The sequence below is a fragment of the Phodopus roborovskii genome, unplaced genomic scaffold (assembly GCF_943737965.1).
Source record: "Phodopus roborovskii unplaced genomic scaffold, PHOROB, whole genome shotgun sequence".
Lineage (NCBI taxonomy): Eukaryota > Metazoa > Chordata > Mammalia > Rodentia > Cricetidae > Phodopus > Phodopus roborovskii.
The window spans coordinates 816,465-831,170 of record NW_026126597.1 but is presented as its reverse complement, the minus strand read 5'-3'; the positions used below and the strand labels follow the sequence as shown (position 1 = coordinate 831,170).

At 45.1% G+C, this 14,706-nt stretch overlaps 1 protein-coding gene across 1 annotated transcript in view; it reads left to right on the top strand.

Moving 5' to 3' along the window:
• The first annotated feature begins 3,621 nt into the window (after nt 1-3,621).
• LOC127236823 (store-operated calcium entry regulator STIMATE) overlaps nt 3,622-14,706 on the top strand; it is a 49,679-nt gene continuing 38,594 nt past the window's right edge. Inside the window, exon 1 of the mRNA XM_051204664.1 lies at nt 3,622-3,910. Coding sequence (XP_051060621.1) covers nt 3,751-3,910 — 160 coding nt within the window. The 5' untranslated portion in view covers nt 3,622-3,750. The remainder of the gene's footprint in view (nt 3,911-14,706) is intronic.

Sequence of the window (14,706 nt, the reverse complement as noted above, 5' to 3'; positions counted from 1 at the left end):
GTAAGAATTCTAAACTCAAAGTCTAGTCCAAATGGATCTGGCTCCAGGTCCGCTCACTTGGGGGTTGTTTTCCTCAGTGCTTGTCTTTAGCCAAACAGATAACATTGCTCTGGGAGCAGCCTGAAGAATAGACATAAAGGTGTAGTGAGCATTAAGTGCAGTGCATATTGATTTTTTTGCTACTGTGTTTAAGGTCAAAATTTCACAGGAACCTGCAAACATAGGAGTGAAAGTTTATAGGGGAGGTAGGGGATAGGAAAGTAGGATTAATCTGGTATGGTATTATGGCCTACCACAATGAAATGTTGTAAAAGGGAAACAAGCAACAAACTCACCACCAGTAGTAAAGTGCAGAGCTGAGCCATGGGGAGGAGGGAGGATGCTGTTGACAGTAAGACAGTATCACCATTGCTAATGTGTATGAAAGGGACTGTGTGTGGAGACTCAGGCCTGAGGGTTCCTGTATGGTTCATTCTGCCTATATCTAGCTTGGCAGACCAGAGGTGGTCACAGAAAATGGAAGGTTATATATTTTAAAGGCAACTCAAATCACAAAGCAGATGGTTAGTGGAGGATACAGAAGTTTACAAAGCTTATTAGGCCAAGGTGAAGCAGGGGTCTCTAGTCCCTTTGTAAGACTCTCTGGGGAAGACAGTTTGAATGCTTCTCTCGAGACTGTAAGTACTTATTTGTTTTTCTCTTACCTCCCTCCTCTTCTTTTAGTTGAATTTTCTATAGTGACAATCAGAGGTCTGCCAGGATGGGACTCCAGGCTGGTTCCAGCTCTGTCCTTAGGCCTCTCTCTAATACTCTCTCCTTGAAAGTAATGCACTTTGTTTAATGTATTTTGCTTTAAAAAAAAACAAAAACAAACAAACAAAAAAATCCAAGTGGCTTGTTTTGAACAAACTGAGATGCTTTTGGCATTGTATCCTTCCTGCTTGCTATTTTTTCTCTTAATTTAAAATTTTATGCATTGAAGACCAAGTATGCTTAAGGAGAAATATGCACTTAAAATACCTATTAAAATAACTCCCATCAAGTTTGATGGTTATAATTTTAAAGGATTAAAAGCAAAACAAAACTATTTTGAATGAATATATGTGTGCTTTTCTTTCTTTTTGGTAAATAAATTTATAGTAAATTTGTGATATGGCAGTTTTAAGTGGTTGTGAGAAAATTAAACAGGTATTAATCTGTCTTTAACTTTATTTGTGCCAACTTTATAGTAAGAAAGGTTTTTGGCTGAAGTACATTCTTCCAAACTCTTCCTAGTGGGGTCTCAGAGAGTCACTTCTGAAATGAGTAAGAGAGGTCCTTCCTACTTAAATGAAATTCTAGAAGCCCCTGTCTTTTCCTATCCCTTCTAGAGTTAGATACTTTTTGTGTTGTTTTAAAGTTACAAAGGTGATATAGGATAAGCAGCATCTCCTCTTTTGTTCTCTGTGAGCCTTAGAATCATCCACACCTAAAGGTATAGAGCAGTGTTTTCTCCCAAACTTCAGTTTTCAGCTTTGTCTTCAATTTTTCTTAAACTGTGTCTTCAAGTAACATAATCTTTTTTGTTTTATTATTATTATTAATTTTTTCTTATTTTACATATCGATCCCAGTTCCCCCTGCCTCCTTCCTTCCCTTCCTCTCTCCCTCCCTCCCTCCCATGCCCGCACCATCCTCCCATCCCATCTACCCCCCCACCCCCACTCCACAGGGAGTTTTTTGTTTTTTTAAGACAAGGTTTCCCTCTGTAGCCCTGGCTGTCCTGAAACTCACTCTGTAGAACTCAGAGATCCATCTGCCTCTCTGCCTCCCAAGTGCTGGGATTTAAAGGCTTGCAACCCAACACCTCACCCCCACCCCACACTCCCCTCCCCTGGTTGTAACTAATAGTCTTGTATACAGTCACAATGTCTTCTGCTTTAAGACAACTCTCTGGTTCTCCCTGAACATGAACTCTGGTAACTGTTAAGTGTTTTTAAATAAGATCCTTCTTGCACTTAAAGGCAATTTTAAGTTTGCCTTATCCATTTATTTTCTTAATGTTTTCCCCCATGGTCAATAAATTTATGGAGCATTTTCAACCTTTTAAGTTAAAATTCAGTTAAATTTATATTTGTTGTGTGCATAAATCTGTTGGACTCAAGAATGAATCAAGACTAGTTCTGCCTTCAGGAAGCTCATACTCAGAGGTAGGAGAGAGACATGGCTGTGTGATTATCAGTCTGAAAAGTATCAGTGGGTAGGACAGCTCACACAAGCAGATGCAAGCACAGTGGGGATGGGGAGGTCAGGTGGGCTCGAAGCTTGTGCATCAGCTCATTGGGCAGGAATAGGGAACAGCATCCGTACAGTTAGAATGTCGAATGAGTAGATTGTAAACGATTCCTGAATTGTAGAGTTAATATTCCTGCTAACCAGGAAATCTTTGGATAGTATTTATCCCTCTTTGATAATTAGAACTTCATGGGGAAATTCCTTTTGAGATGTTATTTGTTGTTCAAGAAATGCAGCTCAGTGTCAGTTGGACCTGTACCACCACATGTCTATTGACATGTAGCAGGAAAGTCGGTGCTCTGGGGCACCACCAATAGGAGTCTAGAGAGACACCAGAGAAGTCTAGGAGCTGGGGGGTAGTAACAGTGAAATGGGTGTCTGTCTGCATGCACACTGGTATGTTGGAGATCAGCAAATATCCATCTTTAGCATTTTTTAAAAAATGAAATCAGGCTGGGTGTGTTGGCATGTGCCTTCAGGCAGAGGTAGGCAGATCCTGGCCCACATAACAAGTTCCAGACCCTGTCTCAAAAAACAACAAAAATTCAATTTGTAGTTATAACTGATAAGCAAACAAAGCAGGGACATGTGCACATTGACTTTTCATTTAAACTCACTGTATTTTCCATAAAGTGGAAGTGGGTGGATTGAAGTAACCATTTAAATTACAAAGGTGACAAGGGTAGTGCCTAGCTACCCTGGGACAAGTTCCAGATTAGCCTGGGCAACTCAACAAGACCTTCATCTCAAGCAAATCGGGCTGTGGTGTCACAGGCCTGTAATCCCAGCACTTGCGATGTGCAGGCAGGGGAATCAGGAGTTCAAGGCCATCCTCATTTTACACATCCTTGTTTTAAGTTTAAGTTTGAGTACAGCCTGGGCTACAGAAAAGTCTGTTTCAAAACAACAAAAACCCCACAAAAAGACGACGACTCACCTTGGAGCTTTGGTTAGTGAATCGAGTCCTCTGGCTTTTGACCATGAAAATAGAACGAACACTCAATGTCTGGTGTGGCAAGAAGACTCCGCCTGAGACTGTCGTACTCAGCGCCCTGCTTTAGCATAATGTAGCTGCGGGTTATTGGGCGCCACTTAATGATGCTGAGGGCAAAATCCGTGAGTATGTGAAGTTTCCCGGTCATGAAATACTTAACCCTGCCTCTGACACTGCCCTCGCGGACTAGACAGAGCGCAGGGTTCTGCAGCTTCCCTTCCAAACATCCTGGCTCACCTGCGGTCTCCCTCGGCTCCACCCCCTAGCAGGCCGGAGCCCCGCCCCCAGGGAGGCGAAGCCCGCCTCACGCCTGGCCCGGACCAATCAAGCTGTGCGATCTCAGACGTCGGGTTACGCGCGGCGCGGAGGTGGCGGCGGTCCGAGGTACCGGCTCCCAGCTTCAGATCCCGGGCCGCGGCTGGGCTGCGCGGCCCGGGCTGCAGCGAGGCTGGGCGGCCCCTCGCGCCGTGCCGCCAGGCTGCCATGCAGGGCCCGGGAGGGAACGTGAGCCGGGCGCTGCCAGGCGCGCCGGCCTCCACGGTGGCGTCCGGGGCGGGCCGCTGTGAAAGCGGCGCGCTCATGCACAGCTTCGGCATCTTCCTGCAGGGGCTGCTCGGCGTCGTGGCCTTCAGCACACTGATGCGTGAGTCGGAGACCCCGGCCCTTTCTCGGCCCCTTGCCGGCTGCTGCTGGCGCAGCCCCACCCCTGAGACACTCCTGCCGGTAGAGTTCCGGCCTGGGGACCCGGCCCGGGGGCTGCGGTGCCTCCCGCTTCCACGAGACAGTCAGTGCTGGGCGTCCGCAGACTGCAAGGGAGTCCCGGTCCCTCACGCTCCTCGGTCTGTCGCTGCCGCTTTGGCCTCCGTAGACCTGTCTCTTTCCAGATGCCAGCCTAAAGCTGCCCGCCCCTCCCCTTGGCTCTTGGAACACACAGCCTTAGGTCCCTGCTAGTCTAACGCCCGGCTCCTCTCGGAGCCTTCACTCCTAGGGCTTGCCCTCTCTGTCGGGGTTGGAGTCCCTCACTCACACCCACCTGTGGTGTTCCGGCTGTGCAGTTCGGTTCCCCACATTACCTCGCGACCCCCAGCCCGATTCCCTCCCATTGTTCAGGAAAGATCCTCTCGGACTGCCTTGGTCCCCCGTGTCTCGTCCTTTTTCTCCTCCACCTGTTCAGCTCTACCCAAGCTTTGCTAATTAAGTTGTATCTGAAGTTTCCCCTGGCTGTTCTTCCCAAACCATGTTTGTTATTTACATTTTAAATTTACTCTTTTTGTGAAACTCTTACATCCTGGTTGGCTTGATGGAGGAGTCTTAGAGGGTCTGGGGAAGGTCTCAAAATCTCCATGCTAAGTTACCAGAGGCTCTTTGAGAGTTTGGTAGTAAAGAAAGAAGTCTCTTTTGGCTCTTGTTGTCTCGTGGAAGGTCCTTGAATACCTTTGGGTTGAGAGGTTGTGTTGTTTCCTTGATGGGCATCCTCCCTTTATTAAAGGATGGGGGCCTGTTGGCACATAGGCCTGGGAGTATCCCTGTAATATGTTAGACGGGAGTTGGAACTAAGGTGCACTGAGGCATTAATTCCAAAACTGATTCGTTCTCAAAACTGTGCTCCATGGACAGAATGGAGCAGCATCTGCTCTTCAGTTTTTTTTTGTTTTTTTTTTTTTTTTTTTTTGCGGGGGGGGGGTCTGTGGCTAAATGCAGGTGTGGGGTTAGCCTTGATTATTTGTAACAAGAGGTCTCTTTGAGCAAACTCTCCCAGGCTTTGATCAGCCCTGAAGAGCCTCTGATCCTGGCCACCATTTCTTTCTGTCTGCTTGGCCTTGAACAAGAGGTGCCCAACTACCCATGTGTTTGTCACTTTTTATTCTTCATCCCTATTTGCCTTGCCATTTTCTGCTGACCCTATGGCCCTTTGTTCCTGCAGTAATAGTTGGTGGCAACTTAGCCAGACTCTGTTGCCCACAGGTGCGTATACTGCTGTCTGTGTGCTTTCAAGACACTGTGAACAGGGATTCTTCCCCTTCTCACTTTTCTGTAATCACCATCCCTTTCTCAAGGAACTGTAGGTCTCTCTCTCTCTCTCTCTCTCTTTTTTTTTTTTTTATGCAAAACTGGAGATTTTGTAGTGTGGAGTAGCTGGCTGTTCTCTTGGTTTGATTGGTGATGTTGGTCTGGTATTGGCATGCCCCCTAGGGTTTCACACCTGTGAGTCAACGGGAAATATGATTAGGTTGGGGCAGTGTTGCTCACAGATGAGAACTGTGTTCCGGTGAAGGTGAGGTGTTTGACAGTACTGGCCCTGCCAGTCTTCAGGGACACTCTCACCTCTTTACTTAATCTTTGCTGTGAGTTTATGCCCAGATCCCATGTTGCTTGTACTTTCTGCGACTAACCCAGAAAGTAGATTCCGTGCAGGGGAAGGCTTGATTGGGAGAAGTTTATGAGAATGGCCAGCGGACCCTGGGACAGCCAGGGTTGGGGTGATATGGGAAGGCCATACCTAGGTCTATCTTGGACACAGGAAGCAGATGGAGCGAGCCCAGATTGTGGCGCGATCAGGAGATCCAACCCACTGCAACCCAGTTTGGGAAGTCCCTTTCATGGTACTTAGGTCTTGGTCCTGTTGAAATGTAATTATGGGGCTCTCTCACATTGAGTAGCTAGAAGAGGAAGAGATTCTTAAGGGGCTCCCTTAAACTTTGGACTAGATTTTTGCTGGGGAAACACATCTGCTGGCTGTTGGTCTACATCTGCCTTCCTGATCACAGAATCTGTCTGGCTGAACTGTCCAAGTCAAGGGCCAGCCTTCTGGGCCAGAGCCAGTGGAAGCCCTTGGGGTGTGGGGGGTGGGGTGAGGCCATCTTATTTCAACAATCCCATCTTTGCTACCCTCAGGCACATTTTAAGTGCCTTTCAGATTCTTCTGAACAATGTGAACTAAGAGTTTCTGTGCTCTTTCAGGTCTGCCCCCTTCCTGGTACTGTGTCCCTTAGGGCAGTAGAGTCAATGTCACACTTGGGTCCTATCCCAGTTCAGTTTTCTAGCTGGACCAGCTCTTGCTGTGGTGTGATAGACCCACTTCTCTGCCTGACAGACTGCGAAGTTTCCTCCCTTTACACTCCTGGTTTTAGTAGATCCTCAGACCTCTGTGTTTATTCTTTCATTTATGTGTAAAATCGTACCCTTATTGCTCTGTTTTCTTGTGAGGGTGGGCTTTTACTAGAGGAAGAATGTGGACATATCTTAATAGCACCTGGGGAAAATTTGGGTCCTCACAAGTATTTTCCCCCTGCTGCTCTGGTAGACATCTTGTATTATTTCTGGAAGTTGCAGACTGACTCAGACTATGTAGTTAAGGGCATCTATGTCAGGTCCTGTATGTCTCCTGTTCTGCATTCTGTATAAGCATGTAGACTGTTAGAGACCGCCAACTCTGGTATATTCATAGGCAGCATCACTTTGTGAATTAAGTAGGGGGGCTTCCCAGAGCTTTCAGCTAAGGAGCCCCTTGGGCAGGGAGTGTCCAGCAAACTCAAGCCAGATTATAAAGTTTCTAGCCGCTCCAAGAGTTTTTGGAGATGTTATGAAACCGACTGGGTACCTACATATCTACTTTAAGCAAGAGGCTTTGTCATGATCTGCATGTCAAACAGACCCTCTTGTTTGGTGTCTTTGTCTCAGAGCCTGTGACTCACTGAAATCACTTAGGCTGGAATTGCAGCACAGTGTAGCTGAACAGTTGTGGAGCTTGGCAAGTATTCCAGTGTAGGAAAGTCAGCTAGCTATCAGCCAAAGGTCGGTATGGCCTGAGTGTGTTAGCATTTGGGGGTGTGAGTGCTAAGGACTGTGAGTGCAGAACAGGCTCAAGCTTCCTTCCCATGCCCAGTCAGGGTTCTGAGCTGAAGTGTGGACAGAACTGGTTTTTAACAAAACAAGCATTTTGACAGCTTGGGTAAATCTGCCTGTGTGTTTTCACATCCACATATAGGGGTTCTAGAAAGCTGGTAGCAATGGACCCAGATTGTACCAACAGGGTACTGGCAATAAGAAGTGATAGTTCTCTTCCTGTGGCCCAAAGCAAAAGCACCAACCTTTCCACTCAGCTTTGGCATCTTAATCTCAGATAAGAGTATATGGTGTTTTACCCATGCAGGGCTGGCCTCCTTGTGTGCGCTCTGTACGTACCAAGTCGGTGCAATGTTTCTATATCCCACTACAGTTTTAGCTTTGAAAATGTCAGAAAAGCAAATGCCTGCTTGCTACCTAGTTTTTTAAGTTCACACTTTGTCAAGGCTTCTCTCTTACGATTTTTTTCCCTGAGCCATTTGAAGAAAAATTGCAATCATTACCACACTTCACCCCCGAATACTAGGACAATCCTCTGCGTAAAACCCGAGAGGATTAGTAATTCTATATCATTATCATCATCTGATAATCCACTGCATGTTCACATTTCCCCAAATGCCATATTTTTTTTTTTTTTTTTTTTTTTTTTTTTTTTTTTTGTAGCTGAAGTTTTAAACAGCTGACTCGCCAGAGCGCCATACATTGTGTTTGGTGCGGACTTTGCCGTTGCAGCGCTTAGAATGAACCATGATAGGCTAGTGCTCCAGCACTTGGCTGCACCTCCAGCCCCACTGCTTATGTACACACTCGAGTGCTTTCTAGTTTTTAAAGACATTGCCTTTGGAAGACTCCTGACTGGTAGCTATGTAAGGTGTCCACATTCCACAGGTCTCTGGATGTTTCACAGATCCCATATTTCCCCAATTTGAAGCAATTAAATTCATATGACTTTCTCATGTATGAACACTCTGTAAGAGGTTCTGTGTGTCACAGTTCTGTGAGGAGGCTGTAGCTTAGGTAAAGCTGGGCGTTGGTGGCGCACACCTTTAATGCCGGCACTTGGAAGGCAGAGGCAGGCAGATCTCTGAGTTGAGGCCAGCCTGGTCTAGGACAGCCAGAGTTAATATGGAGAGAGCCTGTCTCAAAACAACCCAAAATCTCAAGAAAGAGAAAGGCCAGCTACTTCTTGTTAGAAGTGGGAGGATTCCTCATTTCTCCCTTATAAAACTATCATTCTCACTATCATGCTTTGAGAATGAGTGGAAAACCTGTTCTTTGGTAACCTTTCCCCTAGAGGTTACTTCCTTATAAAGAAAGCAAGCAATACTTCGCTGGGAGCTGGAGCTGTAAGGCAGGAAAGGCAGCGAACTCAGGGCCCAGCACCCCAGCACATGCTCCTCTCCCCGTAGAAAGGAAAAGCATTTCTTTTTCTGGCCAGGTTATTGTGCCCACTAGGGAAAGTAGTGTGGCTGATGTTAGCATGCTAGTTAGATAGTTCAGGGCATTCATTTCAGAAGACTTGGCTTTCTGGGTGTTCATTTATTTTATAGCATTTGTTCAAATGGCATTCTACTACATTTGTAATAAAACTTTATTAATTTGGAGCTGTGTGAACTAGGACATAATCTGAATTGTAGAATAATTTCATCAAATGTATTTTTGTTGTTGTTGTTGTTGTTGTTCTGTTTTTTGAGACAGGTTTCTCTGTAGCTTTGAGGCCTGTCCCAGAACTCGTTCAATAAACCAGGCTGGCTTTGAACTCACAGAGAGATCCACCTGTTTGTGCCTCCTGAGTGTTGGGATTAAAGGTGTGTGACACCACTGCCTGACCATCAAATGCATTTTTAAAATTATTAAACACCTCTTGGCTAAGTGTTGCTCTGTAGGGGCCTATCAGACCTCTGCTGCTTTAATGATCTATTTAACCCCTTTGTAATTAGTGCAGTATTTGCATGAAGATAAAGTTGTGTTCAAGAAGTTTCTTCATAAAAAGTTAAAAATAGCAGGACCGTGACTATGGACCCAGTCCACACCTGTGTCTCTGTTTCTGTCCTTGAGCAATGTAGGTTATTTCTCAGTGTTTGGGTTTCTTCCTTTGTAAGATGGGATGGTAATTCTCTTTTCTTGGACTTCTGGGGATTGAAGTCTTCAAGGATCAGTGTCAGTCCTTTGTGGGTACCCCGTGGGGGTGATGTCATTATTCTCCTTAGTGCATCATGTACATTCAGAGATACCCTGGAATAACATTTCCCAAGTGCTTATAACTTGGTTTTGAATGTTAAGAATTTGCCTCCTACTCTCCTGGTTTGTACATTAAACAATGTTTGGACAGTGTTTTTAGCCCTCTTCATAGAGTCCATAATAAGAAAAATAAGATTTAAAAACAAAACAAACAAACCTTCATCCCTATCAGCAAGGTCAATGTAGATTCCAAATGAGCACATACCCAGAGCTATGGTTTAGGAGGTACCGTACAGCTCCACCAGACTGCTGTTTTCACCTGTGATTTCTCATTTGGGGCCTCAGGGGAGTAGGGAGCATGCTGGGGCTAAGCATCTCCACGTGGCAGACTGCCTTCTGCTCAGGGGCTTTATTTTGCACAGGCACTTGGTGACCGGTGGCTGCACTGTCACTTGAACTGGCCTCTTCCCTGCAGCTTGCTTCTCCTGAGCTCCCTGTGTACCCACCCTGCGCTCAGCACCTGACGTGCTCACCTGGAAGAAGGGATTATATTTTGTTTGTAAGCAAGGGGCTTGATCTGTGCCTTCATGTTAATAGATGCAGAGCAGAATTGTAAGCCAAGTCCCTTAGACTTTTCAATACTCCTAGGTTCTTCCCATTCCTACCTGTCCTGTCCACTCCACACTAAGCCAATGACAGCTCTCTCTGCATGGCTGCAACCTGGACTTTCCTCCTTTTATTCTTTCTCCTTAGTCTTTCCCTTTCCCAACCCTTTAGTGTTTGACACAGAGTCTCACTATGTGGCCCTGACTGGTCTGGAACTTGTGGTATTCTCCCTGTCTCTGCTTCTTGGGTGTTAACATTACAGGGGGGCACCATGTGCTGCCCTATGTGATTTTCTTGCCCAACATATTGTCTGTCACTTTAAATTATCATGTGATAATTGATAACATTAAAAACATAAATTTGAGCCAGGCATGATATGAAGCCAACGTTGTCCTACATAAGACCCTGCTTCAAAAACTTCAGTGTGCATATGTCTAAAATTGGAGTTGGCCACGGTGGCTCGAACCCAACATCAAGAAACTGAAGCAGGAAGATCTTGTCCTCAAGGCCAGCCTGGGCTATGTAGTAAAACTGCCTCAAACAAACAAACAAACAAACAGTGTGAGGGGTTTATAAAATGTATTTTATGAATAGTTGAAGTGGTTTACCAATCATTTCATGCATTCTGAGTTACATTTTGTGTTTGCAAATGTTTCCTTAGCCCTGCTGAGGGGATGGTCCTCAGAGGACTGGTATCTGAGCAGCAAGTTACCTTTTCCTGTAAGTTATTCTGTGCCTGAGTAGAAGTAATCAGTCTCTGAGATTGCCCCACTGCTAACATGTTATCCTTGTGTCCCGGGGTTTTTCAGATTAGCCCTACTGGCATTTGGAATTGGATTAATTTTCCTGATGGAGAGCTGTCCTTTTCATTATAGGGCACTCTGCAGTATCTGTGGCCTCTCTGCCCACTCGACACTGTAGCAACCCCCATACTGTGTCCCTATTTGAAAGTCACTGAATCTGTTCATCTTGTGCCTTATACAGATGGCTCGTTTCAGCTTGTGATAGATGTATAGTATAAGGTCCCCACCTCTGAGAACGGTGGACTGTCAGAACATGAAAGAGAATTGCTCTCCTAGCCGCCTCATGTCCCAGTGGCTCCAGCATAGATGGTGGATGTGGGCAGATGTGTTCATTGCTAGGCATTTAATCCTGGCAGCCTCCCAGAGTCTTGTGGTACCCCCTTACAGATGTGGACATTGAGTTACAGAGAATTTTGCTCAGGGTCACACAGTCAGTAAGCAGAACCTATAGTCCAGTCCACCTCTGGAGGGCTCCTTTTGGGCAAAAAACAAAGCAGGTTTTTCATTGCTAACTGGCTTTTATTGATTGTCACCACTTTCATAGAGGTGCAGGGAAAGTAGAGGCCATTTCCAGCCCTAGACTTCTTTTTGTTTCTGTCTGGCCTGGAACCTGTAGATTAGACTGTTACTTGCTTTTGTCTCCAGAATGCTGGAATAAAGGCACTCATAACCAACCACACGAGCACCTCCCAGGGTGTGGACAAAATCTTGCTAGGCTATGCAAGTTCTGCGAACTGCCTTTGCCCACTTTATGGCCATGGCCCCAGGCATTGGTGGGGTTGGTCTTTGCCTCGGATTGTCTCCAAACAAGAATTCTGCTTGTCAGCAAAGTCCGAAAATCCTGGACCTTTCTGACGGGGAGAAAAGGACTTTTACCTTGGGTACTGAAATCCTGAATTATCAGTAAAGTCATCTCCTTGCCATTTCATCTTGCTTCTGGGAATTTTCATTCTAAAGGGTACCTTGTACAAGAGGTAGGTTCCTGGCAAGCCATTTTGGGAAGGAGGAGGGGCCCCATGACTCAGGGTTTTTTTATATTTGTTTGTTTTGTAGAGGAAACAGGTATCAAGCAGAAAAGGAACCACAGAGGAAGAAGGGAGGTTTGGGGGTTCGCAGCCCAGCATTTTTGTTGCCTTTGACACTTCATTAAAGACTTGCTACAAAGCTCTAGTTGCCTGGCGGATAAGGTTTTGTCCTCCTTAAAGACTTGGTACAGGTTCTTGTGGCTTTTTCTGTCACTGACCATTGATAAGTATCAGGGGCTTTTGTGGTTTTTCTTTATGTCTGCATTCACAAAGTTGAATGTACAGGCCAGGTCACATGTATTGCTAAAACCTATTTTATAGCTTTGTCTTTCCCCAAATACTCCCTCCCTTCCATCTTTTCTATCTAGGCCTTACATACTTCATGGGATTCTCTATTTTCCTAGATGTTTTTAGTGTCCTCAGAAACGATATCGAGAGAAAAGGTAGTACTTGTGTTTTAAAGAGTTGAAGGCCAGCAGCAGCACAGTTTGTCCTGTTGTGACCCTGCCTAGTGTGACTGTGCTGGCTGAGGTACCCGAAGCCTTCAAGTAGTCTTTCTGTTTGAGGGTTATATTTGGGATGAAAAATTTAAATTGCAGCAAGCAAGGTCCCTTGTACCCACACTGTGTGTTGTTCACCTAGAACACTGGTTCTCAACATGTGGGTCAAAACCCCCACAGGGGTCACTTATCAGATATTTATGTTACAATTCATAAAAGAAGCAAACTTACAGTTATGAAGTAGCAACAAAAACAAATTTATGGTAGGAGTTACCACAACACAAGGAACTGTATTTAAGGGTCCCAACATTAGGAAGGTTGAGAAATACTGCCCAAGAGATAGTGTGGGAGACAGTAAGCACCTTTAAACAAACACGTCACACATGTGGCTCTTCTCGGTTAGCCTTGCCTGTGGGTTTTTGAGGCAGCAAATTGCAAGTCTGAGTTACTGGTACCATGGGCTCCCCAAAGTGGTTCCAGCAAGACCGGTCCAGAGACAGAGAGTATGGTGTATTCCTGCAAGCATAGTGTTGAAAGACAAAGTGTTAGTTTTGTCAAGAACCCTGGTTTACAGATGGAATTTGGCTCAGTAATAGAGATTTCACCTAGAACGCATGAGACTGGTTTTGATCCCCAGCATAAGAAAAAGAAAAAAAAAAAAAACTGTAGTTCTACAATTCTGCTCTCAGATTTTTCTGCAAGAAATCTTGTCAGTTGTTGACAACATAACAACAAAACATTCTAATTCTGTTACAAGAAACTAGAGTAAACAAAGGTGGCTTTGAATGTCAATTAATTTAACCAGCAGTGACTTTTTTATTTTGGTTTTGGTTTTTGAGACAGGGTTGTCCTGGAACTCTGTGTAGACCAGGCTGGCCTCTAACTTCCCTGCCTCTGCACCCCCAAGCACTGAAATTAAAGGTGTGCACCATCACTGCCCAGCTTGCCAATAGTGATTCCCCCTCTGGGGGTCATGTATTTAAGAAAATAAATAACTGATATTCCCAAACAGGGAGAAATAGTCAGCAGGCAGCCAACAAGAATGCTATAGTTGGGTACAGGTATCACTGGTGTGGATGGAACACGATTCTGAGGTCAGCTGTTTTGTTTTTTATTTATTCAGCACTTTTGAGGCAGAGTTTTGCTATGTGGGCTTGGCTGGCCTGATACTTGCTATGTAGGTTCACCTCAAACGCAAGGCAGGCCTCTTGCCTCAGCCTCCCAAGTGCTGGGTGTTCAGTCATCTGCCACCACAGTAATGAGGTCCTGGCATCAGGCCCATGTGAGTAGTAAGTCAGGTAAAGACAGAGGAGAGAACTGATTGTACAAAGTGTCCTGTAACCTCTATATGGTCACCCATATTCTCATATTGTACGCGTGCATGCGCGCGCACACAAATACACACACACACACACACACACGATTAATAGATTATTTTAAAAGAATAATTTATATATTATATATTACTCTTTTTTATTTTGTTTTGTTGGTTTTTGGAGACAGGGTTTCTCTTATAGATCAGGCTGGTCTTGAACTCACAGAGATCCACCTGCCTCTGGCTCCCAAGTGCTGGAATTAAAGGTGTGAGCCACCACCGCCTGGCAACACATTACTCTTTTGAGTAGAAATTGAATATCCCTAGCCCAAATCCCACATGATAAACAAAAAAGCTTCATATTTCTCCATATTTCAAGCTGGCTCATCAGGTAAAAGTGCTTATCACACCACTGTGGGCACTGGAGTTCAATCCCTAGATCCCACACAGAAGTGGAAGGAGAGGACTGACTTGGCAAAGTTGTGCTCTGGCCTCCACACACTTACTGTGGCTTGCACACTCATGGGAACATACAGTTTCAAAAACAGTTTCAGCCAGGACGTGGTGGCACACACCCTATGTCTCTCGAGAGGCAGAGTCAGGCATCTACTGGCCTGCCCTTGGGGTCCTCAGCTGCAGCCACTAAGAGCACCACCTGTGCACATTCGCACTTCCCTTTTAAAAGGTGGGCTTTGCCCACCTGCATCACTCCCCACCACACCCCTTCTGCTACTCTTGTCCCTAGGGTCTGGTCTCTGCCCCTTCTCTCTCTCCTCCCAGTAAACCTCCCATGTGAGCCCTGTTTTATGGTGTGACTTCTTCTAGCCATTTTAAAATAAATTATAACAAGGGGAATCTCTGAATTCAAAGCCAGCCAGGGCTACACAGAGAAACCCTGTCCCAAAAAAACCAATATACAAAACAAACTTTCAGATTCTTAATTAGGAATGCTCATAAAGCACATGAAAATATTCTAAAAAATAAAATAAAAAAACAAACCAGGAACACTGGTCTCAATCATTTCAGAAAAGGAGTATAATCTGTATTATAAAATAATTGAAAGGGGAAAATTTAAATCTCTTACTAGAAAGCATATTGAGATGATAGCTGCATAATTAGCCTAACTTAATCATTCCATATTGTATACAAATATCAAAATATCA